This window comes from Periplaneta americana, chromosome 10 (assembly GCF_040183065.1).
Source record: "Periplaneta americana isolate PAMFEO1 chromosome 10, P.americana_PAMFEO1_priV1, whole genome shotgun sequence".
Classification (NCBI taxonomy): domain Eukaryota; kingdom Metazoa; phylum Arthropoda; class Insecta; order Blattodea; family Blattidae; genus Periplaneta; species Periplaneta americana.
This window is the reverse complement of record NC_091126.1, coordinates 16,572,493-16,599,457: the sequence shown is the minus strand read 5'-3', so window position 1 is coordinate 16,599,457 and position 26,965 is coordinate 16,572,493. Positions and strand designations below refer to the sequence as shown.

At 37.1% G+C, this 26,965-nt stretch overlaps 1 protein-coding gene across 1 annotated transcript; it reads right to left on the bottom strand.

The window, feature by feature from the left end:
• Positions 1 to 1,140: 1,140 nt before the first annotated feature.
• On the bottom strand, positions 1,141 to 26,526 carry LOC138707472 (Krueppel-like factor 6). The gene is made up of 3 exons (XM_069836954.1): positions 26,158 to 26,526; positions 12,466 to 12,592; positions 1,141 to 7,944 (listed from the first exon to the last, which is right to left on the bottom strand). Exons 2-3 carry the CDS (start codon positions 12,587 to 12,589, stop codon positions 7,166 to 7,168), a joined length of 903 nt encoding a protein of 300 aa, XP_069693055.1. The 5' UTR covers positions 12,590 to 12,592; positions 26,158 to 26,526; the 3' UTR covers positions 1,141 to 7,165.
• Positions 26,527 to 26,965: the final 439 nt, after the last annotated feature.

Here is a 26,965-nt window from a genome sequence, read left to right as displayed (position 1 = left end):
AGTTCAGACACTTCTTCTATTGTATAAAACTTTTCTGCGATCAAATTACCTTGGTTCAAATGCAATCTAAGTTCACGTGAAAAGGATTTGGCAACATCGCATAAACAGGTGAAGTACGTGATGCGCGGACAGGTTTGTTCAGTGTTGCCAATCTAGCGACTTTAACTCTTTTTCAACAACAATTTCTTTTAACTTTTATATTGCTTAAATAGGGATTTAGTGACCTTTTTAGCACCCCATAATGACAAAATTTAATCTTTCTTTGTTGATAATGAGAAATCTAGCGACTTTACAACTACTTTTTGGCGACTTTCCGTATTACACTCTGTTGGAGACACTGGTTTTTTGTGCAATATAAATAATGGCGGACAATAAGAAGGTTGACTGTTCTCCAAGTTGTTATGTTATGGTGTTTGATACTGCTAAACATAATAAAGCTTTATAAAACGACAATTTTTGTTTAGTAATACAGTTAATTGAAAATTTATGAATGTACCTATCATATCCGTTAATTAATGGTTGTTATAAACATAATATAATTATAGGTTATGTTATTTGATACTGCTGAACATGATCGAGCCTTATAAAATATAAGATTATTTGTGTATTAAGGCAAGAAATAGAAAGAAATATATATAAATGTACCTGTCATATCTATTAATATTAATAATAATGGATATTTTATTTGCACAATCTGTCACTCGTATATTTCAAACAGAAAAGAAATAACTGAACTTGGATCATCTAACTTAATCGGAGAAATTTCTTCAGTCAAAGTTGACTTTAGTTTGAGACAAATTAATCTCAGATTAGACTTTATACAACACAAAATTCCAAGTTCAGCTGAAACAAGGATCAATTTAACCTCTGATCTAAGATTAAATGGTTTATACAATCGGGCCTGACACTACTGACTTAAACGTTCTTCCAAGCAGTGTCACATGACTCAAGCTCATCTTCCTCCTTTTCGGTGAGAATGCGAATCTCCATGCTGATAAAGAGAATTTGAAGGAACATATTGTGGTAGGCTATACAAAGCAAACTTTGCTTAGAGTTTTTCTTGAGGTAGGAATAGGAATGGAAAGCAATGTTACAATTTGAGTTAGTGAGGGAAATTCTTAACTTACATTTTATTTATTTTATGATTTATAGTTGTAGATGATTTTGCTTCTTTTTCATTATATCAAGAACAACCATGATTTGAATACGGGGCCGCTCGTTTCACGGTCAGACATTCTAACCGTTACTCCACTCTCTTACCTTAAAGCTATATAAGAAGTTTAACGTTTGAATAGGAAGTATATACAGATCATCACAGACAGTTTGCTATCAGTAATTCTTTATATAACCATTGAAATTTTCATTACATGTAACGAACAGAGAACCATACTAAGAGTATTTTAGGATAAGTAATTCAGAACACTACCCTCATCATTTTGTACACATGATTGATCGTAAAATTTGTGTTCTCAGTCACAGCCAACATATTTAATTATATAATTGTACAAAAAGTGAAACTTATGAAAAAAAAATTGTATCGTTTCGACAAAGACAAGTCATGGAACAAATACACTTAAATTAAACCATAATAACAATTTAGTTTTAACTAACATAATTCAGTATATTTATCTAAATCTAGTGCATTTTATGTTATATATACAAAAAAATTGTGAAATTTTTAATATTGTGATGCGCTCAAATTAAAACAGACGTGACCATTTAACTCCACATTGCAGTCGGTAACGACCGAATCACTCCACTACTCTCCTACCACGACAGAACATCGGCAGAGTCCGGAGTTCAATGATGCATTCTGTATTAGAGAGACAATGTTCAGATGCCGTACAGCTTGAAACCACACTAAATTAAATGAAACAAACAACAATAGACATTCCAATAAATACAATACCTTTTCCCAATAGAAAATAGCTGCATGGCCGTAATACTGAATTCTTCAACTGTCTTTTTAATATTCAAATTACTTGTAAAATCATAATTTGTACAAATTAACTCTCCTGCTACCAAGAGGGGTAATAGGATTACCCCACCGATGATTTTTCAACATTATTTTCATTTTTCTCCCTATTTCTTTTTAATTGCCATGTATTTGTCCGTTATATGTCTACTAACAATTTGAATTAAGAATTACATACCTAATAATTAATCTACTTTAAGTTGTAATTCACATTATTCATGTGGGATAATCTTATTACCCCCTTCGTAGTCTGTGCCATGAAAATTCCAGAATATTACATTTAATCTGCATCTAAATTTTCTTCATTTCTCTGTTTGTCTGCTTCCAAATGATTTTTTTGTGTTATTTATAACAAATTTTATGTTGTTATTTACATTATCATGACCTTTTGATCCCAATTTTATTTATTTATTTATTTATTTATTATTTATTTATTTAGTTAGTTATTTATTTATTTATTTATTTATTTATTTTTATATATCTGTGTGTTATGGCTTTTCTAAAAGTGATTTTGTTAGAAGTAATTAGTGCAGCCTATTTTAGAGATCCTTATTGTAGTACAGGTGTTGTTCAAATATTTAAATTTCAACATATAACTAAAATTTGATTTATTAATTTCATATTTTTCTTTATTTACTTTTAGAATTTAAATTTGTATTTTATTATAAACAAATATTTTTAGATCCTCATGCTTGTATATATGGTATTTTAATGTTTACATTTTAAGAATTGACTGAAATTATTTCCAAATTATGTTATAGTACTGTGACTTTCAATGTCTGTAAAATGTGTTTTCCACCATGCCAAAACTATATAGCATTGAGGAGTTTATGTTGAAATGGGAGGAAGGCAAATTGAAATGTATTGTATATGTTACTTCATAGTGTCACCAGTAACACAACTAGAGTTCATTAATTTTTAAATACTATTTCAACAAAATGGAACTGGACTTTTGAATCACTCTGTATTTTTAAAATAATAATAATAATAATAATAATAATATTATTATTATTATTATTATTATTGTTATATTTTCAAATTTTTTGTATTTCTATAGTCAGTAATATATAAACTGTTTATAGCCTATTCCAAATTCTTAACAAAATTCGGTACTGTATGATTTTGATGGGGGTAATCATGTTACCCCTCTTGGTAATAAGTTGTGAAAAACCTTGGTAGCACGAGGGTTAAACTAAGCATACATAACTAGATCAACTTGAAAAATCTGAAATGTTGTAATAGGAAAATATTATAGGTTCAAGTCAAAGAGATGACTTGTACATGAAGAGACAATGACCATTTTAGATACAAAGCTGCAAATTATTATCACGTACCATTATTATACTTTGGACTATGTGGTACGTTTACAAGGGTTTAAATACCCTTCTGTCTCTTAATTGTACAGACAGTATAATTTCTCTTCTATTAAGAACAGTCAATTTCTCTCCCACTAAATGAAACCGAACTTTTATAATTGTTTGTAAAATGCTAATCTTGTGATGTAAAATAATATTCATCCATGGTATCAGATATTTAACATGATTCTGTATGAATAATAAAATAATTAATACAAGAGAACTTCAATACTAAATATTAATATTCGAAAGAAATTGAGAGCTCTTGTGAATGACAGATCGCTAGGCCGATGAAGTGTGTGGAATTACGAATTCAGGACATTGTTGTCAGGAACAGATAGGAAGAATTGGCCCGTACGAATATCTGTGGCTAGAAAACTTTTTCCATCTATTTCTGTCGCTAAGTAATGTCCACAACCGGAATCGCTACAACATACCATACATTAAAATTCTTTCTACAGTCATCATGATTTTTCGAGTCTCGTGGAAGTTTCGTATTTTTCTTATTAATATCGACTACTTAAATTCATGAATGGTAGTAGGAATGTTATGGGCTCATTATGTTGAACACACATATGTATTTATACGGTTATTGTATGTATGTACGAGGCGCATCCAGAAAGTAAGTTTCCCGATTTTTTCTCCTTGAAAGTAAACGTAATTAGCCGTGTCAATTGCGCATGCGTAACAGATCTATGACGTATCAATCATATGCCAGCAGCACAGGTCCCGCCTGGTGCCAGTAGCGTGGCAACAGTGGTCCGAAATGGAAGCTCTTATTCCTTCTTCCGCCGCCTGCGAGGTTCGGTCGGTGATAAAGTTCTTTAATGCACAAAGCATTGCGCCAATTGAAATTCATCGGCAGCTCTGTCAGGTCTATGGGCCGAACATCATGAGTAAGAAGATGGTGTGTCGCTGGTGTAGGCAGTTTTCCGAAGGTCGTCAAAGTGTCCATGATGACGAGCGCAGTGGGCGACCGTCCCTCATCAATGATGATCGTGTTGAGCTGGTGCGGCAGTGCATCATGGAGAACCGTCGCTTCACGATTACGGAGCTGAGCAGCCATTTTCCGCAGATATCGCGATCCTTGTTGCATGAGATTGTCACTAAGCAGCTGCTGTTCAAAAAAGTGTGTGCCAGGTGGGTGCCGAAAAACCTGACACCCGAACACAAAATGCAACGTTTAGGAGCAGCACTGACATTTCTGCAACGGTATCACGATGATGGCGACGAGTTCCTCGACAGGATCGTCACGGGCGATGAGACTTGGATTTCGCACTTCACCCCGGAAACCAAGCAGCATTGGCGGCATAGTGGATCTCCGGTCAGGACGAAATTCAAACAGACGCTGTCGGTACGGAAAGTGATGTGCACGGTGTTCTGGGACAGGAAGGGCATTCTGCTCATTGACTTCCTTTCAAGAGGTGAAACAGTGAACGCTGACCGTTACTGTGAAACACTGCGAAAATTGCGACGTGCCATTTAAAACAAGAGGCGTGGAATGCTTACTGCAGGTGTTGTGCTCCTCCATGACAATGCTCGTCCACCTACGGCTCGGCGCACAGCAGCTGTTTTGACGGAATTTGGCTGGGAGTTGTTTGATCAACCACCCTACAGTCCTGATCTTGCTCCCAGCGATTTTCACGTTTTCTTGCACCTCAAGAAATTCCTGTCCTCCGGTGAGAGTTTTGGCAACGACGAAGAGCTGAAGACGTCTGTCACACGCTGGTTCCAGTTACAGGCGCCAGAGTTCTACGACAGAGGGATACAAAAGTTGATCCCACGATACGACAAGTGTCTCAATTCTGATGATGACTATGTTGAAAAATAGCTGAAACATTGCTGTACCTGTTGCCAATAAATGTTTTCCTGAAAGTGTGTGTCCTTTTTTTTAAATAGGGAAACTTACTTTCTGGATGCGCATCGTATGTATGTATGTTATGTATGTGTATATTTACATGGATGTTCATGTACGTATGTTTGTGTATATGTATGCATGTTAGGTAGGCCTATCTTATATTTTATGTACCCATGCATGTTAATTATGCTATATAGTACATATATTGTGTATGACGTATTCGTGCATTCATATAATGTATATTATAAGCGTGTAAGCTCCTGTTCAATACTGAATATTGCAATAGCACTGTCCCTATTGCCAATTTAGCCACTTCGCTACAGTATAAAAGTGCAAATCAAGTACGGATACACAAATCATTATACTGTAGTATTATGCAACTATATATATATATATATATATATATATATATATATATATATATATATACATATATATATCGTCTGGTTCTAAAGTGAAACAACTCAAAAAAACAAGTTTTGAGATATCTTCAGTTGAAAGTTTCAAATAAATCACCTAGAAAGGAACAGATTTCTGGTTCATAACCACGACAATTAGAAATGAGTCGGTATTCAGTCAGGACGAGTATATCACAATCTTCCAGTTCATTATTAACAGATTTCGAAAAGTAGCAATAATGAATTAATAAAGACCATAGTTATAATTACTTCTAAAGCAGTTTATTTCGTTTTTTTTTCTCTTTGGTTGTAAATATGACTTACCTCAATACCGACTCGGAAAGAGCTCCGAAAGGGGCTTTCAGTAGTATAAATAACTAAAAAATGGCAATTTTTGAGTTGTCGCACTTTTGAACTGGACGATCGATATATAATTATTTATTAGTAGATACTATTAAATTGAGGCAGCCAGTATTGCTTAAATGGTTACTGAATATAGAGTATTAAATTCGTGATCAAGAAATTTTGTTGATCATAAATACCTTCTTATTTTGAATACCCGAAGAAAATTTATGTTGTGTGCCAGAGAGAGAGAAAGAAAAAAATGTTAAATGTGCTTTAGTATTAAACTTTTGAAGGAGTGTCTTCGAAATTTTGCTCAAACATTAGATTCGAAAACTTTCTTTTTTCATTTCACCATACTGTATTAAATCCCAATGCGTTAAATGGAAATCTGACCAAATTCTATTTCCATCTCCACCTAAGGGGCATTTGGACTGAATTTTTGACCAAAATGGTAAAAATAAATAATTACCTTATACATTTGTTTAACATTTTGTCCTATATTTAGCTCTTGTCTACTACTTTTAAAGGTATGGCGACCATTTTTAAAATGCCACCACACCCACTAAAATTGCGTTTTCTCATAACCACATTTCTGGTCAATAATAAAATTCCTAGCGGCTTCCATTTGCTTCGATTTACATGAAACTTTGCAAGAATATTCAGCATATTGCAATACACAAAACTGTGTATGCAATCAGCTCTTTACTTAAAACTTTTCTTGGTATAAATTTTTAACTTCTACAAATTAGAAAAAAAATATCAAGCAAAAATTATGATTTGTAAGAAAATTTTTATCTCATGAACCAATTCTCAAATTTAAAAATTCTTGCGCAATTTTCTTTATCATGAAGTGTAAGTTTGTCATAGAAGATTTTTAAAAGCAAAAACAATTCTGAAGCCGCCAGGGATGTTTTGAATTTACGCATAATTTAATATAGTTAAAATACGTGAAAATTAATACCTACGGAACTATTAATGAAACTTGATGAAATTTGGTACTGTTATTTAAACGTACAGACACAACAAACCTGTCGAATTTGTAAGGAATTAATCAAAAACTTCAAATGTTTCAAAACTCAGTCCCATTTTCCCTTAAACTATATCCTGGACGATTGAAAATATTAATCCACACACATCAGCCTAGCTTTCCTGTCAGCTTCTTACATGAAAGTGAATACTCTTGAAAAATTTTTGTATGTCTGTGTGAAGCTGTCATTGAGAAGAAGCTGTTCAGTTAAATATATATTTTCTTGTCTCTGCGCATGTTTATCATGCCCTTCCCATATATCCAACGCTGGCGGTTGTGAACTTTGATATGTTTTGAAAGATGGTCTGATCGCGAGAATCCTTTCTCACATGTCGGACAGCGGTATGGTTTGATACCTGAATGCGACCTTCGGTGACGAGAAAGTTCGTCTGAACGTGAAAATCGCCACTGGCAACCAGGCCAGATACAGATGAAAGGCTTTTCGCCGGTGTGGCGACGCAAATGGGCTTTCAAGTGCGAGGATTTGGCATATATTTTGTTGCACCCGTTGTACGTGCATTGAAATAATTTTATTTCGGAGTTGTTTTTCGTCGACGACGTCGGTTGCTGGTGCTGTGATGGAGGAATGAAGACTCCGTCCATCTGGATCTGGAACACTTGTTGAGTATTGTACAGCCGTGGCGACTCCATGCTCCTAACGGCATAGTCGTGTGATGCCAGTGCCGCAGACGCAGCGTCGTTGTCCGTCTGTACGGTGGTAGGAGCCTGGGGCTCGCCGTGTTCCTCCTCAATAGACGGAAGCCACGAGAATTCGTCTCCCAGCGACGACAAGTTTACCCCCAACACCATAATTGGCGAAGAATCTGGTTTGTATTGAAGCTGCTCAGCACTTTCGTTGAGGTATTCCGTGCACTGTTCAGTGCAGTACAACGTCTTTGCAGGAAGTTCTTGGGCAGGAGGTTCACTCGTTTCGGGAAACACGTCTTTCCATATCAAGTCCTCGAAGTCGTGACCCATGGCTGCATCTGTCAATTAATTCAACGTGCATTATATTTATATTCTTTTATAATCTCACTTTAAATTTCGTTTCAGCTCGAAGTACATACAAGAATAGTAAACTGCTTCAGATCTCTCAATGAATTCATGGTATTGTAAGCAAAGTTATATGAATTGTTATGAAATGTGTCTTATTGCTCAGGTCTATAAAGCAACTTGACAAGGATAACGATGTAATACCGAAAAAAAAATAGGTTGCATATAATACCGAATTCGCATGCATTATCTTTACCATTACATATCCGTAACGATTAAAATCCTCAATAATTGTTACCGGTAAAATACATGCGATATCGTTATGTTTTTACTGGTGGAACATATAGGTTTGTTATATTCCGCGGATTGGACGGAGATTTCGTGAGTTTATAGTGTAAGAAAAAATTCACGATTTTGAATGCAGCCGGGCAGAAATTTATTTATTTATTTATTTATTTATTTATTTATTTATTTATTTATTTATTTATTTATTTATTTATTTAGTTGTTTGTTTGTTTGTTTGCCTTCTTGCTTTATTCATTCATTCATTCATTCAATATGGCGGAGTTTTTTTCCTTGTTAGGAAGAAGGGAGGGAAACATCCCACGCACTACGACCTGAGGTCTATTGTGCTCACCAATCCTCTACGCGCACCGACCTAACCATCTGACCCCCTTAACGACCGGTCCCTACAGCCAACAGAGTCCATGTACCACTCCTGCTTCTGCAACCCCCCAAGGCTCCTTTAACTGCCCGAGGCGGAAGGCCTACCCTCCAGGCGTATAGACTCAGTGTGCCGACTGATCAAAGGGGAAAGTAATGCTTGAAGTGTTCTTCGATATCCAGGGTCTCGTAAATTTCGAGTTTATTCCTGAGGATCGAATTGTCAGTAAGGAGACGCATATTGCAATTCTTCGACATCTTCGTGATGCAGTTCGACGAAAAAGACCCAATTTGTGGCAAGGACAGAATTGGGTTCATCATGACAATAACCTAACACATCAGTCGCTTTTGGTGAGCGAATTCCTCGCTCAACACAAAATACCTGTCCTTCCACAGCCTCCATATTCTCCAGATCTTGCTCCAGCAGATTTCTACCTACTAGTAGAGTCAAAACTTATCCGAACACATGTGTATAAAACTTTGTTGCAGATGGCATGCAACTATTTACACAACACCTCCTTCAAAGTACGCCCCCTGGGCAGTGACTCTTCTGCCAGCGTCCGCACCACTTCTCGAAATATTCCTGCAGTCAATCTTTGGTCACTTCCTGCAGAGAGCGAGTCGTATGAATTTTCACCTTTTCGGCTGCCGCAAACCGCTGTTCCTTGAGTAGGGATTTGACCTTTGGAAATAGGTAGAAATCTGCTGGAGCAGGATCTGGATGGAAGGACAGATATTTTGTTCTGTGCGAGGAATACGCTCGCCTAGCGACCGATGTGCTGGGGTATTTTCATGATGAAGAACTCAATTCTGTCCTTGCCACAAGTTGGACTTTTTCGTCGAACTGCATCACGAAGACGTCGAAGACTTGCAACATGTGTCTCCTTACTGATATTTCGACCCTCAGGAATAAACTCGAAATTTACGAGACAGGTCCACACCTGTGGAGTAACGGCTAGCGCGTCTGGCCGCAAAACCAGGTGGCCCGGGTTCCATATCCGGTCGGGGCAAGTTACCTGGTTGAGATTTTTCCGGGATTTTTCCTCAACCCAATATGAGCAAATGCTGGATAACTTTCGGTGCTGGACCCCGGACTCATTTCACCGGCATTATCATCTTCATCTCATTCAGATGCTAAATAACCTAAGATGTTGATAAAGCGTCGTAAAATAATCTACTTAAAAATTACGAAACACTGAATATCGAAGAACACTTCAAACATTACTTTCCCCTTTAATCGGTCGGCACACTGAATCTATACGCCTGTAAAGTAGGCCACATACCACATGGACAAGGAAGAGAAGTTGCCTACAGAGCATGGCGTTGCCAATCGAAGTTCCGGTACTTTCTGACTCTACAAGTATTCCTGAAGAACAAATTGCTCTTCACTAAGTGCAGTAGTTAGTCTCGCGCCGAGGCGTTGAGATCTAAGACATCCTGCCTAAGACTCGAGTAACGGAATGCGCGCTGGTTCGAGTCCTCATGGGGGAAGAAATTTTCTCATGAAATTTCGGCCAGTGTATGGGACCGGTGCCCACCCAGCATCGTGATGCACTTGGGGAGCTACTATAGGTAACGAAATTCGGTTGCGAAAGCCAGCTATAACGGCTGGGGGGACCATCGTGCTAACCACATGATACCTCCATCCTGGTTGGATGATCGCCCACCTCTGCTTCGGCATGTGGCTGGCTGGTCGGTTTGGGCCCTTCATGGGCTATAGCGCCACGGATTATTATTAATGGCAGTAGTTAAGTCGCTTAGTGTGAAGAATGTTTGGCCTTAGGATATTTACAACCAAAGATAGAAATAATCCTTCATAGCCTATAGATCTAATAAGCAACTTCTAAACATGAAGTCTGGAGACATGCTGGGTTGCTCAATTTATTTTTATCGTCTTACGAAACAAATATTAACAGAAAATCGTTAGAGCCGACTCTGACTAAATCATCATTTTGTCTACTAATTTGTTAAGTAAAATCTCATTAAATTTAGATTATATTAGTTCACGTTCATCATTCGCAGTTGAATTAGCTCGTAGATACAAACCATGAATAAAATCCGCCCAGTAGTAGAAGAGTCTCAAAAACCGATCTTTTGCAGCAAATTTATGTTTATAATAGTCTACTTACAATGATAAATAAAATTAAGAATGGGTGTCACAAAACTGACGCATATTTTCTCATTGTACGCCTTAGCCTTTCGTAAAAATTCAGTTCCTTTATCACATTGCCAATGATATTACCGTTTCTAAATGAAGTCATTCAATATGCATCGAAATTGGAAAATTAACATTCATTAGTTGGATTACATACAAAAGATATTCTCTGTAAACCCAGATATTTCACTTAGGCTCAAATTTATAAATTAAATATTTTAAAATGATATACGGTAGATAATTAATATTAGAAAATGTACAAAATTAGCTGTGTATTATTGTAATATACCTAATATTATTATTCTACTTTCGATTTTTAGTTGGTTAGTTAACGACACTATCAACTATTAAATTATTTAGCTTGATGGGATTAGTGATAGCGAGATGGTATTTGGCGATATGAGGCCGAGGATTCGCCATAGATCACCTGATATTCGCCTTAGGGTTGGGGAAAACCTCGGAAAAAATCCAACCAGGTAATCAGCCCAAGCGGGAATCGAACCCGCGCTCGAACGCAACTCCGGATCGGCAGGCAAGCGCCTCAGCCGACTGAGTTACGCCGGCCGGTGGCCACTGTCTTAAGAAAGTTGGGTCCACGCCTGTGGAGTAACGGTTAGCACGTCTAGCCGCGAAACCAGGTGGCCCGGGTCCGATTCCCGGTCGGGACAAGTTACCTGGTTGAGGTTTTTTCCGGGGTTTTCCCTCAACCCAATATGAGCAAATGCTGGGTAACTTTCGGTGTTGGACCCCGGATTCATTTCACCGGCATTATCACCTTCATCTCATTCAGACGCTAAATAACCAAAACTGTTGATAAAGCGTCGTAATAAAAAAAAGAAAGTTGGCATTTACATTTCAAAAGCATATTATTATAAGTTCCAGGAGAAATTCCTCGATTCTCATTCTGAATGTTTCAATAGTTCACCCACGCATTGGGCGAGAAACTGTGAAGATAAAGACAGAGCGACACGAAATCTAAAAATAATGTATATTGAACAATTTTTTCTCGGTCTCATTAATCCTTAAAATATACATGGTCATACATGAATATCATACCGTAAACCCGCTGTTTGCAGTAAAGTGGTTAGGTTAGGTAACGTAATGTAACGGTGGCGGGTTAGGGACGACCCTTTGCACGTCGACCATTCTGAAATCTATTGTGCACCCAGAATTTATGTGATGAATAAGGTGTACCAACCAACCGGCAGCATGTGTTCTTTTAAGGAGTCGATGCGCTCTTGGAAGTGCTCTTAAGGAATGAATTCTGGCAGAGATATTGCGGAAGGCTGGAAACCCAGGAACGGTTGCGGAGAGGATCCCCCATAAGCGGACGAAGACACGCGTCTTGACCTGATTATGACTATGGACTACGGAATGAGATGAAGATGAATGATATGAAATGTAAATTATTTTTCTACACAGGAGGGAAAGGGAAATGGACCGTGGCAAGAAAATTCTAACGTGATATTTACCCGAGTAAGTGTGGAATACCACGGAGAAACCACAGTCAGGTTGGTCGGTCCGGGAATCGAACCACGGACCTCCCGAATGCGAGTCCCATGCGGAACGCATGAGCCACCTCTCTCGGTAATAAGCTGGTTACAGGTGTAGCTCGTGAGCTGCATTCCTTTTCGACAGATTCTAGCAACTTGAAACTTACAGTGACCTTACAATTGTGAAGTATTTTTCTACTTACCAGACGTGTTTGTGCTAGAATTTGCTGACCATTCTAACGAAGAATCAAGGTAGGGTTGTGGACTCAGCTCTGGCGACGTAAACAACGATGAGAAACTCTCAAACTCTAGGCACGTTGAATCCATACCCTGAAAGAAAGTAATGCATTCATTACTTCTTTTTATCTCGCGTATAAACAAGGCGCAACAAGTAAACATTTATTTCAACAAAAGTCTCAACAATTTATTGTAATTAGGCTTGTGGGTAATCCGCTGAGACAGACGTCCGGATTAGCCTGGCGTAACGAGCCGAACGGAGTAGGCGACTCTCTGGCCTTATCACAGTTTAGTATACACAGTTGCGAAGCTTGGGATGATTTTTTTGCATTTCTCGCGAAAGTTGCTAGCCACTTGGAGCGCTGTGAGTACTAGGAACAATAGACTGTGTCATTGCCATCGTGATTTAATATAGGCAGACCATGTGACTCGCTTAACCCGATCACGGAGGGTGGCGTTTCAACTATATAAATTAGTTGCAATGCATAAAGCGTAACATATATTTCTCAAAAATGTAGTGTAATTGCATTAATAAATTTAAAACAATGATTATGAGACACTTCAGACATAATTCACTTGCGAGTTAAGGTGTAATATTATTTTTGGTGTGAAAATTACGTTGTTCGTATGTGTAATACCTGACTTTATTTGGATTAAATATTGTGAAATTCTTGTACATTCATTTATGCACGATTCAATAATTTTCAGTTGCACTGCACGGATATTTTGATATGTTGAAATTATAGGTTATGTTTACTGTACCAATAATTCTATATTCGCATTTATACATTATAATTAAGCATAAAGTTACGTGTGATAACTTGTAAATGCAATTTGACTCTATTTCGCTAATTCCACCGCTTTATGAGTGCTACCTTATTGTCCTTCGGACACTTGACTATATTGAAATACGGTAACCTCACAGCGCTATTACTAGAGCAACTAGATTTACAAAGTCTCCAATGCCCTGCCATTACATATTATGTAGGCCTATGTTATGCCATATGGAAATTATAGGTTATTATTTATATTCCTATATTCGCAATTATACATTATAATTAAGCATAATGTCATGTATGATACGCCACACATTCAATTTGTCTGTATTTTAATACTAAAATCGAGTACGTACTGAATTATTTTATTTATCTACTACCTAAGAGGCGAAGTAACACAATCGTACGTACACTTATTTCATAGGAGTAGTATGGTAAATTTTCTATCTGCAATTAAGGAAGATAGATGTGCTAAATTAAAATCACAATATAAATTCTTTTTTATTAAACCTCAAAATAGCTTCCATTCTAAACTTAAAATGTTGATGCGAATAGATTGTTAACATGTAAAATTCTCTTCACATTAAAATAACACAGTTTTGTAATTATTTCTGCAACAAATTATGCAATAAGAAGTAAACGGAACTTATAGACATTTACACTAAATAAAACTTAGCAATGATACTCAATAAAGTTATAATATAATATTTCACTGAGCTCCATACACTGAAATAGAGGAAAACTCGAACATACATTATCGTCTGCTCGGGAAAGGGTCTGTGCTGAGGCGATAGTAGCGATCCTGGTGGTCAGCAACTATCTATGTATGCATATTTATTAAGTATTGAGCTTCGCAACTGTATATACTAAACTGTAGTCTTATCCTGATGATGGAACCTGTATGTAGTTCCGAAACTTTGGAAATGTCAAGTTCCAGGACGTGGTGGAATACTCTAAAGCCTAATTCTAATCACAGTCACCGTGAAAGCCTAAAAACTCATTCAGTCTGAACAGTTATTTCTCTGTAAGACGATCTTTAATTTTAAACAAATTATTTCATGTTTCGATCTAGACTTGGAGTTGAAGAGGTGGATTCCAAGCTGGCGAAATTCAAAATGACAAGTTAGGTTTGTTCCAACAAGGAATTCAGAACGCATTACGAACTAATACCAAACTTTTTTCTACGCATGCGCCAGTTGCGTATGGTCTCAGAACTAGTTCGGAATTTTACGTTGTTGGAACTTTTCTTGAACTGTACTTTCACGGCCTTCGGAATTTCTTCTCATATTATATTCATATTCCGAACTTAATTGGTCATAAACTATATCACTATCAACTTCCAACTTACTCATGATGGACTGTAATCATAATTTTTCTTGCTGTGTATATCAAAAAATATTGTGTTTATTGTATGTTTTGTACTTCACTATTTTATTATTATTATTATTATTATTATTATTATTATTATTATTATTATTTTATTATTTTTATTTTTTTCATTTTAACCTGTCTGGTCTTAAAGCATTATAATCATAGCTTCAGATTATTGGTTAAGTAATTATTTCCCACTTCGCAAGATTTTAACTTAACAGCATCGAAAAATAAAAGGAATGGAACCCGAAAACGTAAGTGCCGAAAGGCAAACAAATGTAACACGAAAATGCAGGATACGTTCGTTTGAATTGTGAACAGAGTATTCGTTTTTAGTCGTCGAATATCATTTTTGCAGAAGAACGGATACTTTCTTTTTGTCAATCTGTAGAAGCAGTGTACCATCACAGATTTACCCTGATTAAGTGAGGAGTCGACTAACCGTGTTTAAGTAACCGGTGATTATGAACGCTACATAGAAATTACAATTTAACCACGGTCACAATTTAACCGTGTTTCGTAACCCAAGGCTACTTCGTTTTTATCCAAGGTTGATGTACATCGCCATGAGAGTCCAATGTCGTAGATTTACTGCACGTGCCTGCAAAATTTGTTGGTCATTTCACGTCCACATTGAAATTTTTTACTTAGAATAATGGGCCGATATTTGCGCCCAAGTTGAACTTGGGATTGTCTCACCATTCACTAACTAATCCATTCATCCATCCAAGCGTCAATAAAAAAAATCAGTAAAACAGAGGCGAATTCTGACGAGTGAGTTTTAATGGCTGGTATGGTATTTACCTATGCCCCCATGTTAATTTGAAAATTCAATGCACTCAATTTATTCAGGTACCCAGCTTTGAAGCCGTTAGCCCTGATAAACAATTGTATAATTAGTCCTCTAGTTATGTTGTGAACTGGAATGTAAGCAAAATAACTATTTGTTTTCATTAAGTTGGAGCTGGTCCACCTCTGTGGAGTAACGGTCAGCGCGTCTGAGAGGGAAACGAGCGGGCACGGGATCAAATTGTGGTTGGGACAAGTTAGCTGGTTGGGATTTTTCCGGGGTTTTCCCTCAACTAATTGAAGTAGAATTGCTGCGTAACTTTCGGCGTTGGACCTTGGACTTATTTCGCCATCGTTAATAATTATTCACATATAACCATCTTACTTACTTACAAATGGCTTTTAAGGAACCCGAAGGTTCATTTCCGCCCTCACATAAGCCCGCCATCGGTCCCTAACATATAACCAGACTTCGAGACTTCGGACCCAATAGAGCAGTTCAGTGGGAAATCCGCATAACGGCGTACTGAGTATAGTGGTAAAGCGTACAGTGGGTGGGGTACTGTAGAATGAATGCCAACAAATACGCAAAGGAAAACGCTCTGGATTTGAAGGTTCTGATGAATAATTTGGTTTTCATACAAACTGTGTCTGAAACTATTACACGGTTAGAGAAGTCAGAGCAAGAGATGCCGGAAGCCCTCAAATTAATTTAGAAAATGATGCAGAGAATTAATGACACATCAAGTACACCGGTTACTGAACGTGTAAAACAGAAGTGGAAATCAATTTTATGTAAAAAAAATAACGGATATGCAACATTGTGTAACATAAACAGCAAATTAGTGGACATAGAGTCACCCGAGAATAAAGGACTGTCTCTTAGAGACTGCAATGATATTAGGTTTTTTCGTTTTGCTCCTATCACGTCATGCGACGTAGAGCGCAGCTTTCTACAGTACAAACTTTGGCAGATAACCGAAAAAGATTTACGTTTGAGACACTGAGAATGTATCTTGTAGTAGGTACATTGCAATTCGGTACTGTAACTGCACTTCCTAAATACGACCAATAGGAGATATGAAAAAATTAAAATTGCTACATGCTTATTTCCACCATTAACACTGTGTATGATTAAACACAAATGCTTATAAAAGACAGGAGAATAAAAATGCTTTTCACATTCTTTTGATATTATCATTGTGTAATGTATATTTACTCTCACAATGTACATATGTGTGTTTCCCCATACTACCGTACTCTACTCTAAATAGCACCGTTGTTACCTGAACACATCTCTATCTACCTGCAGCGAGTCAACAACCTATAGTGCATGCGCAGTAAACTTATTGTATCGGGTCCAAAGTCTCGAAGCCTGCATATAAACATCATCCTATACAATAGCCCGGGTTAAGTTCACGGTGCGGCGTGATGTACTTGTACAAGAGCGCGGCCGTTCGGCTATCCAATCATTCACAGAATAGGAATAAGCCTCAGGCTGCAGTGCAAGCCTTGGGGTCCCACCTCCGTACTAGAGGAAGAAAAATTGGCAGCTACAAAAGCCTGAGGGAAGGTTTTGATGTTCGACAGGCGAGTTTGACGGCGAAGGCAAGTTCCGAATTTAGAATCCGAGGAGCAAGCGAAGGCCTTAAATTTTGAAAACTCCTAAGAAATTCAGAGGGAAAATTTTTGAAGGAATGGAGCAGGTCCGTGGCCCGTTTCTTTTAGGTCTTCTCCCGATATTTTTCTTAGCGACCCGAGGAAAACCACGGAAAACCAAGTGCAGGATGAGTTCCATCCAACCATCGCTTCCGCCAGGGGTATTAAAACAGTGTACCGCGTCGTAAATTTGCTATACGTAAAAAGCCCAGGGTTAGAGGGAAAATTTGTCGTCCATTTCTCGCCCACCTCAAAAGCAGAATAGCCTATGCAGTTGAAAATCTCGTTAAATAAAGTGCTCCTACCACTGCCATGTCTTCCGCTACTCTCGCACGTTTGCAAACGCGTATGCTGATTTTTCAGTAGCGTTATTTCTTATCATAAGTAGTTTGCAACTCATTATTAATTATTTTATTTGACATCGATGACGTCGTAATTGTAGTGAATGGCAGGATCTGTTGCAGTAAGATTCAACAAGGGATTTGTATTACCCCAAAAGACTGGCATCGCGACGAAGCGTGTTAAAGCGCATTAAGTCCAGTGTTCTGAAGAATTTCTGACTGAATTTCTTAGAAAGGCATAATACAGGATCGGAACTCAACTTGTTCTTATTTTGCAGATTGAATATGTGAAGCTCCATTCATGACAGACTAATTAAAATAAAAAGTGCTCTCAGTCTGTTAAAAGCAACCGTCGTACCAGCCAAGCAGTAAATAGCACACATAAAGTAACTTGATATATTTTCCCTCGAACGTAATGAACTAAATCATGCAAAAATGACTCTCTTGGAAATAAAATATAATTTTACTAATAGTATTACTACTAACAGGCATGTTACAGTCGTGTTCAATTATACAAAGTGCCATTCTAATCTTTAAAATACATTTCTGATGTTAATTTCCTGTCACTTACTGTTGATTTAGATAAACCCTGAAAGAACTTCATATCACAAGAAAAAACACTTATTGCTTTCTCCTGTAGACACATGCAGGGTGGAAGCAATATAATTGTGCAGATTTTAACAGCTTATTCTTTAGATAGAGTACAGCAAAAAATTGTAATATCTTATTAGACTCAAATCAATAATTTTATCAGAAAAAAAAAGTAATTTTCCTATAAATTTTAACACTGTTTTACTCAGTAAGTACTGTCTGTGCTATTATGACTTTTACTTTACATTAGAGAAACTGATAAGGGTTAATATCCCCTTGCAGTTTTAAATAAAATGGACGGCTTTGTTGCAAATAAAATAAAATAAATGTAAACACGTATAGTTTTTTTCCTGCCATTAGGAAGTCTCGCAACCATACTGCAGCAGTCATTAAGGGACGGAATGCTGCTATTCAGACCTGAGTTCGTGTGTAACGTGTGTATATCTTATTCGTAGCTGAGCGGCCAGAATTTTAGCCTAATTCTCTAATTAAACATACAATTAAATACAAAACGCAAAACAAGTTTTTTATTTACTTTAATCTATTTTATTGTCTACTTATATCTGCACAGTTTTATCATTTCCGCCTTACATATCATATCATCTGGTATACAAATCTAAAGAGAAAGTATCATCATAAAATAATTTTATTTCGAGATTGAATAGGCCTACATATTTTCGTATCGAACGAGTACTGGGTATATCTTATTCCGACACAGAAATGTTATATCTGTTTTCATCTTCATTCTGGCACCACAGTAGCTCTTATAGGTATCCTACAATCAAAACTCAGCTCGGAATTCACGCGGCACGCTTGCTATACCCTTCTTACACCCCCCGCAGTAGGAGTGAGAGCATGCTGGGAACGGGAGCATACGTCATCTGCGCGAGACAGCCACCCCCGCTGGTTTCTGCACACTGAGTTTTCCTTGTCGGATGCCTATAATAGTTTCACCAATTTTGTGATACGTACAAGCTTTACGTAGAAGCATAATATAATTGTAGCATATGCACATATATTGGCTTGGTTTGGCTTTTCAGTGGGCTGGACTCGGGACCGGCCCATACACTTAGGCACGGTTTGGCCCTTTGTACGTCCTTATATGTCCAACGGGTGGCCTGGGTAGCATTCGTGAATTCGACGCTGACAAGTGGGCCATCCTGCCTGCTCTGATAGAGCTAGGTCCCGTTTCGCGAACGAGTAGTCTGACAAGCAACAGGGACCCGGAGTCACAAGCCCTTCCTGATCAGTCAACCCTGACAGGTGGGCCATTCTGCCTCATCCCCTAATAGGGCCAGGTCCCGTTTCGCGGACAAGTAGCCTGATAAGCCCCAGGGGCCCGGAGCCCCAAGCTCTTCCTATATCAACAGCGGAAACCCGTACTAACCGCATAATTCACCCAAGCCTGTTTTTACTATTTCGGGTGATGAAATTAATGAGTGGGTGGTGAAGAGTGTTGGTGGAACGATAGAGGGAAATGGGAGTACCCCGAAAAAACTCTCTGCAACGTCTGCTTTGTCCACCACAAGTTCTATCACTACCTGGCTGGGGATCGAACCCGGATACACTAAGGCGCAAAGACATTTGACCTCCAATGTTCTGATTGTGTAAGCCAACTTTCTAATATGTCAGAACCAAAGATAAAACTTTGAAATAGTTCCATTAGTTCTCAATAGGGACGGATAAAAGTATTTGGGAAAATTTTGATGTTAAGTATAAATTATTCTCATAATTAACAGTATCAGCGGTTTCCCGCTAAATATAGTGTTTTGTACAATCATTAGAGGGGATGAAATTTTGGATTTTATAGTAGGCTACTGGTATATTTATGTACTATTGGCGACACTGATTGTTATCTCGCCAACTATTCATGGAAGTGTCCACACCTGTGGAGCAACGGTTAGCGCGTCTTACCGCGAAACCAGGTGGCCCGGGTTCGATTCCCGGTCGGGGCACGTTACCTGGTTGAGGTTTTTTCCGGGGTTTTCCCTCAACCCAATATGAGTAAATGCTGAATAACTTTCGGTGCTGGACCCCGGACTCATTTCACCGGCATTATCACCTTCATCTCATTCAGACGCTAAATAACTTAAGCTGTTGATAAAGCGTCGTAAAATAACCTACTAAAATACAAAAACCGATTAGTAGCGGTCAGGTATCTTTGAACGCCAGTGCACTTGGATGGGAGATCAGCGCGCTAGCTATTAAGCCACAGGCGCAGCTACTATCACTGATTCCGTCAACGTCAAATAATTTCGCAGTTGATATAGCGTTGTTAAAATCAATGAAAATATGTGTATGCATGTAACAAGGGTCTTGTAACATGTGCTCCATAGACCGCTGCCAAAGAATTAAGTGGTAAAGTGACAGACTGTTCATATTTTATACGTTTGAGACAACTTGTTTACAGTGAGAAGTCGTTGGAAATTCCTGGATACAAAATAGTTTCTTGCTGTAGCTTCAAATTTTAGTAATAATATTGTTTACTTTAACTTAAAATTACTATGAATATTACTGTTTAAATGTTTTCATAAATGAAGCACATAGATCGATTTTGCTTTTAGATGTCTAACAACTGAACTTAATTCAACTACAGAGCATATTGCATCTGAACGAATACTCTTTTAACATTTGCTACTGTAGAACGCTTTTTTTTTCTCGGGAAGGCGAGACTTTTTCTGCAAACATAAGCGTTCTCCCAAATGACTATGCATCATACCACAAGACAGAGGAATCATAAAGGAAGAGATCCTTGCCTTCTTATTGACCGATACCACGTTATGCCTTGTTTAAGCTTGCCAAGAACATTCTTGATATCTATGCGGTAGCAAAAATCATTGCCAATCTCTTGATACCTCGGTGTTGAAAATACTTAACGAGTTGTAACGTCACCAGTATTATCGAAAATGGTTTGCTGTTTGCTATTTTCTGCTGCCTTTGTTCAATACGCTATCCTCAACTCCCTTAAGTCTGACCCATGATATAATATCGCTCGTAGTTAAGTACTTTGGCCTACTCATATCATCGTATTTGTAGAAAGAAAATCGGATAAGCACATATCTCATCCCATTATTTTGGCGAATAGTTACGTAATAAAATATTATAAGTAAATATTTTAACTTTATATAAAAATCACATTCCTCGAAATTACGTAACACATAGCCATCATTATCCACTAGGAACTGAACCCTTTGGCCCGATGCGTGTTTTTGAAACATTATATATTCACAAAATCGGGACACACTGATATTTTGACTATCGTTAATTTTATGGCGTTAATTAATAAATAAAAATATTAAGAACTTTATATCAATAAAACTTCAACCTCCAATGTCAAACTACTAAAGTATACAACGTATATAACATCGTTTATCAAGTTCTGACTAGTTTCTGAGAAAATGGTACTAAAAGAAAAAAATACAAACTTTTAGTAAGTTTGACTTCGTTGTTCAACTATTGCCAAGTGAAAGAAATACACCTAGTTACTACGGATATCAATCAACTCAGCAGGGTCTATTTAATGAGAGGTGAAAATTTTGTAGAAAATTTATTTATTTTTTTTCCAGTAAGGTAAATCATACTGAACAGCAATCTCTCTCAAATGTCCTTAATGATAAATGTACTGTGATTATTGATGGAAGTACTGGAAGTAAATTTATCATCTTTTATGCATTGGTTTAGATCCAGTATGGATTGCTTATTTTGAATTTATAAATAGAAACCCATCTAACCTAGGCTCACATATGAAACTAGTTTCTTGTCGTCAAAAGCGAGGGGAAATTGGGGAAGGGTACAGGAGTAACATCTCTTTAAAAAGTCAGGGTTAATTTCGATGGATGATCCTGTAAGGGTCCCCTGCCAGGATATGGCATACTGCTGCCTTGCAGTAAGTCTTGGCTCGTCAAAGACTAGAGAAAGAAAATCTTGAACGAAACAACATCTGATTAACTTGCAACTTCTTTACTGTGTTAGCGTTTTAGAAAATTACCTAGGTGACTAGTTTCGAAGTGATATTCTTCATCGTCGAACGTTTTGAAGAATAACAGTTTGAAACTAGTCAGCCAGGTAATTTCCTAAACAATTAACACATTAAAGAAGTTGCAAGTTAATCAGCGATTATCTGTGTTGAAAGTGTATATAGAACAATGAAAAATAACCTCGTCCTCCAGGTTCAGGTTATAAGTAACGATGGGTTAGATCCAATCTTGTTGAAAAAAATATAGTGATAAGAAACCCAAAGTGAAAAAAACAGGGGGATTAATCTCAGAAATATTAGTAACCGAGATGGAATTTTGGACGAGAGCCTTTCGGGAATCAAGAAGAAATACAGTTAGAAAAAATACAGAAATTGTTGATGTTAAAATTGTCTTATATGTGAAACAAGAAAGATATTGGTTTGCGTATGTGAATAAGATGATAAGTGATAGAATACCAAAGATGATGCTGGAGTGAGAAGCAGACGAGGAACATGTAAGGGAAAATGATTGGGTCCCAAGTTGGGAACTGTTTGCAAGGATCGAGTGGTTGGGTTACGTCCCAGGTCTTACGAAATTACGGTGGATTCCGTCGCCTTTGCACAGCTGTCAGTTTTTTCCACGTGCAGTGGTAGAAGTGTAGTTATTTGAGTAAAACTGTTAAGAATGAGTGACATTGATGTCAAAGAATCTGCGTCGCTTTTACCGGAAAATTCAAGGAAATGTATTAAGCAAGATATAATCTTTTTCGAAGATGGTTCGGCGCTAAAAACATGGGTATTCAAACCACTGAGACGGTTTTACTTGTACATTTTCTAGAAAAGTCTAAAAAATATACAACTACAGCAGGATAATGATGTGAATATTCCATTTTGCGATCAACAATCTCTTTAAACGATAAAGTTGATATTTCAAAATAAGCGAAATTAAAGAGATTTTTGATAGATCAATGTCCCCAAAAAAGTAAAATATTTGTAAATCTAAATTCTGTGTTTTTTAAGGTGAAATGAAGTTTTTTAGTAAAAATTGTTATACTTTGCATATGAAGTTTAAGGATGATTTGACATGTAAATCATTTTTAAACATGTAATATTTACTTACAGTTGAGTTGTCTAGTATCAATGTCAGCTACATCCACATTTTTTTTCAGATTGATTTAATGCTCTATTTGCGATCTTCGTAAGTTTTTCTATAGATCTGTGAAGAGTTAAGTTGCAAAATGGACATCATTCCGTTTAAATTGAAGATTGAAGTTCCCGGTTAGGTGCAGAGTCAACTACATACACGTATGCAGATTTCGCTTGCATTTATATCAAATGCTATTAATTTGCTGCTGAACTCTCCGCTATTTTTAATTGCAATCATCATTGTGGCCTTTCATTCTGTATAGTTAACAAATGAATTAACAAATTAGCGAATTAATTAATTCGAAGTCTATGACAAAAGTTGTGAATAATTCAATTTCATTTTTGTGTGAGTTTTAAAGAAGTAAATTTGTAATGTTGTTCTTAAATTTAATTACTTGTATTGAACAAGTTTGTATTATCCTATGTTGTTTCATTTTAAATAATTAAGCAGTTAATAAAGGATAATAATTTGGCATTTTGTGCATAATTACATTCTATCATTGCAAAAACAGCTGAATCCACAATTGTGGGTTCAAAGGCAGCTACATCCAAATAAAAATGTTTTTCCCTCCAAAAATCAGAAGGCTAGCAAATTCAAATTTCCAGTATATGTTTGTCTATGTCGTAACTTCATGGTGACAAAGTAACGAAACTGTTTATAGAAAAGCTGTAGTTAAAATTATTATTATTTTTTTTTTTTGTTTCTCTTGTAAAATTTTATAAAATGGATGTAGCTGACTTTCGATACTAAACGACTCATGTTCACCTTGCACTGTAAGTAAATATACTACTGTTGTCATTGCAAATAGTAAATTAATTGTAAGTTTGACTTCTTGTTCTAACAAGAATTTGTTAATGTTGTTCAACTTAAACTGCAGATATTGCAAAAAAATATTTTATGTATTCACACGCCATGATTTTCCTCACAAAATATTTCACAATTTTCTCATTCCTTCGTCTATGTAAGTGACCTCACAATTTTTACAAAAGTGAGAAATTTTCATCGATTTACCGTCACTGATCAAGGAGCCACAAAAATACTGCGGAGGAAGAGGAATTTCCCATTGGACACATACCTGATTCCAACGGGAAATAGACTACCGCTTCCTAACGGGAATCAAACCGAGGTCCATTGTATTTGTAGTTGCAAAGATACAACTTATTGCTCTTGCAGTTTGTATTTACTGTATGTGTGTGAATTGGAATGATACACAAATCGATAATATTTTTTGTATTTAGACAGTAAGCATATCAGAACGCGAGCAGACATGATAAAGTACAACGGACGAGACGATTTCACGATTGCTATTCGGTTATTCTATGAGTCATGCTTGTATTCCAGCACAGACTTCTTATCTTTGATGAACTGCTGCAAATATTTCCCTCTTATGCTTTTAAAAATCGAAAGAAACTAAACGCCATCTATTTAATAAGCACTTGACGTTCTTTAATGCAATTCAGCTTTATTAATGGCACATAATCTAATTAGCGTATAATATATTATAGATTCTATCATGGAACGATCAGCATAGACCTCTAATACTAGCGGAAAAATAGAAGAAGCTCAAGCTGTTTATTTGTTCTAAAATAAGGGCGTCTGCATGACATTCAACAGGAAAATAACTACCTTCCTTTTGAATTGCTCTCTTATTTTTCTAGTCTAATAATTTTTGAGGGGGGGGGGCTTTACAAAGAAACGGAGGCAATGTGCCAGGCTGTAAGAGTAGTTTAGTTTAGTAGTTATATTAATCCGGTTCTCTTTCTGGTTGCAAGTTATAACTATACTAATCCGACATCAAAATTCCAAATATATGATGCTTTCTTGTTATGTGCCCCCCATATTGAGGAACATTCTTCAGTTCTGTCAACGTTGGATTATCAATGTATGTAGTTACTTTTACTAAATGAAACGTAAACTAAAGTGTGTATTAAAATGAAAATTACTGTTCTTTTAAATGCAGTTTAAATATTTCAACTTAAGTACGTAGAAGAGTAATTCACTATAATTTTCCTTCTTTCTGTACAAAAATATAAGAACGCTACTTTTAAGTAGAACTGAATTAATTTTATTCGTTTGTATTTTCATGAACAACGTTTGATATCGAAAACGTCATTAAGTAATAAATAGCTTTGAAACAGGAGCGGTTTTATTAGAAGATCATCGGCGAGCTATAGGTAGCACCCAACAGAAATTCACCTGAGCCCATCCTTCTAACCCTCTCACGCTAGACAAGCACTGAAAGTGCAGTTGAAGCCTGTTCCAGGACATTTCCATAACAATTTACTAATTAGTTTACTTATTCTTAGCTCTAAGTTTTTGTTTAGCAATTGCATCACGGATTCTTTTGTTGTTGTGTACGAACTAAAAATAAAATATTTCAATTTATTAAAATTTAACACGTATTCAGACTTTTCTTCAACTTGTTTATTCTTATCTTGGTTTGAAACATTTGCTTATAATAACAATGTACTCCTACAAAAATATCATTGGTGAGAGACACGAGAGAAGGGTTGACCAACTTGATCAAGTTCTGTAATACGCTAGAATGTCCCCAAAATTAAAAATGACTACGACACCTCTGCGTGAAAAAGAGTTTTAATCTGATTAACTAAATTATTTTAATTCGAAACGATAGAAATGCCTCACACTAAGAAAACAACGTGATTTTCGTCAAAAATTTCCAGTGTTCTGTGGTGATAATAACCAGCAAAAAGTCATGTCCTGTAGGCTAACCATCGTAAATAACTTTCGTTCCACATAATAAACTTACTAGATAGCGTAGATTGAGGTTAAATAGAGCACAAATATTATTTTATGAAGAAGTTCTGAATCGGAGTGTTCCGTTAATGGTCTGACGTTTATAATAAGATATAGCGTCCTAATCGTGTTAAAATGGAATACGTACATGTAATATGAAACACAGCGAATGGAATTTAAAAACTTATTCGTTTTACAAACGGAGAAAAAATGTTCCCTCATAATATAAATATGGAAAGCCAACAATCTCGCAAGGGAGGTTACGGACTTACCTACAAAGCAGTTAGCCCCATAACTACCCGAGAGCGCTCGGGTTGTAGTCAGCTGACGCTCGCACGCCGGTTTCCTGGGCGATAGTGTCAGAATGTCGGTCCGGCCCGCTCTGGTCGGATGTCTTCTTATCTGCAACGCGTCATTCTCGTGCCGATGTAACTCTACACTTGTTCCTTCCCCCAGAGGGGTTTTTACTAAGAGTGTTAACAACACATAAATTTGTCATCCATTTTTGTCAGTTCCTTTGCTCTTAACAAATTACTCATTCATCTGACACTTTTACTTTTCGGTGGGAGTGGCTCTAGACTGTCATTGGGAGGTCCCTGCACATGTAGAGGGGTGATTTTCTCCAGTTTAACGGCCAATATTTTGGTCTCGATATCGGCGGAGAGGGAGCGGCTATCAGATAAGTCCGCGGTCTGTTTTAACGAGTTAAACCGATTTTAGGAACTGGGGAAGATGACCTGTTGCACATGGAAATACTTCAAGTGAGGTAGAGAGGCAAGGAGGGATTTCGATAAAGCGTTCGATATGGCGGGCGGGATCTGATTTCACGGAGTGTTGGATTGCGACAGGACCAGGCACAGCCTCTCTCTGGTTGGGTCTGGTTTTGTTACAAACCATGCAACATGTTGCTAGCCGCCAATCTGGCGCCGGGGTGTTATGATTAGTGCAATTAACACTTATCAAACAAATAATTCCTCCCCCCAGTCAAGATGCCTTGCTACTGTGTGGCTACCTTCTGACTAGAAAGAACACTTTATTGGTCGGAATTCTACAGGGAACTTGCATCTGTTTCTCCTCCTC

What these genes read in the sequence shown, in the direction of transcription:
- LOC138707472 (XM_069836954.1), bottom strand. Translation starts at nt 12,589, where the DNA reads ATGGATTCAACGTGCCTAGAGTTTGAGAGTTTCTCATCGTTGTTTACG. An exon ending in TTCTAGCACAAACACGTCTG is followed by an intron (nt 7,945 to 12,465) that starts GTAAGTAGAAAA and finishes ATTAATTGACAG; the next exon opens with ATGCAGCCATGGGTCACGAC.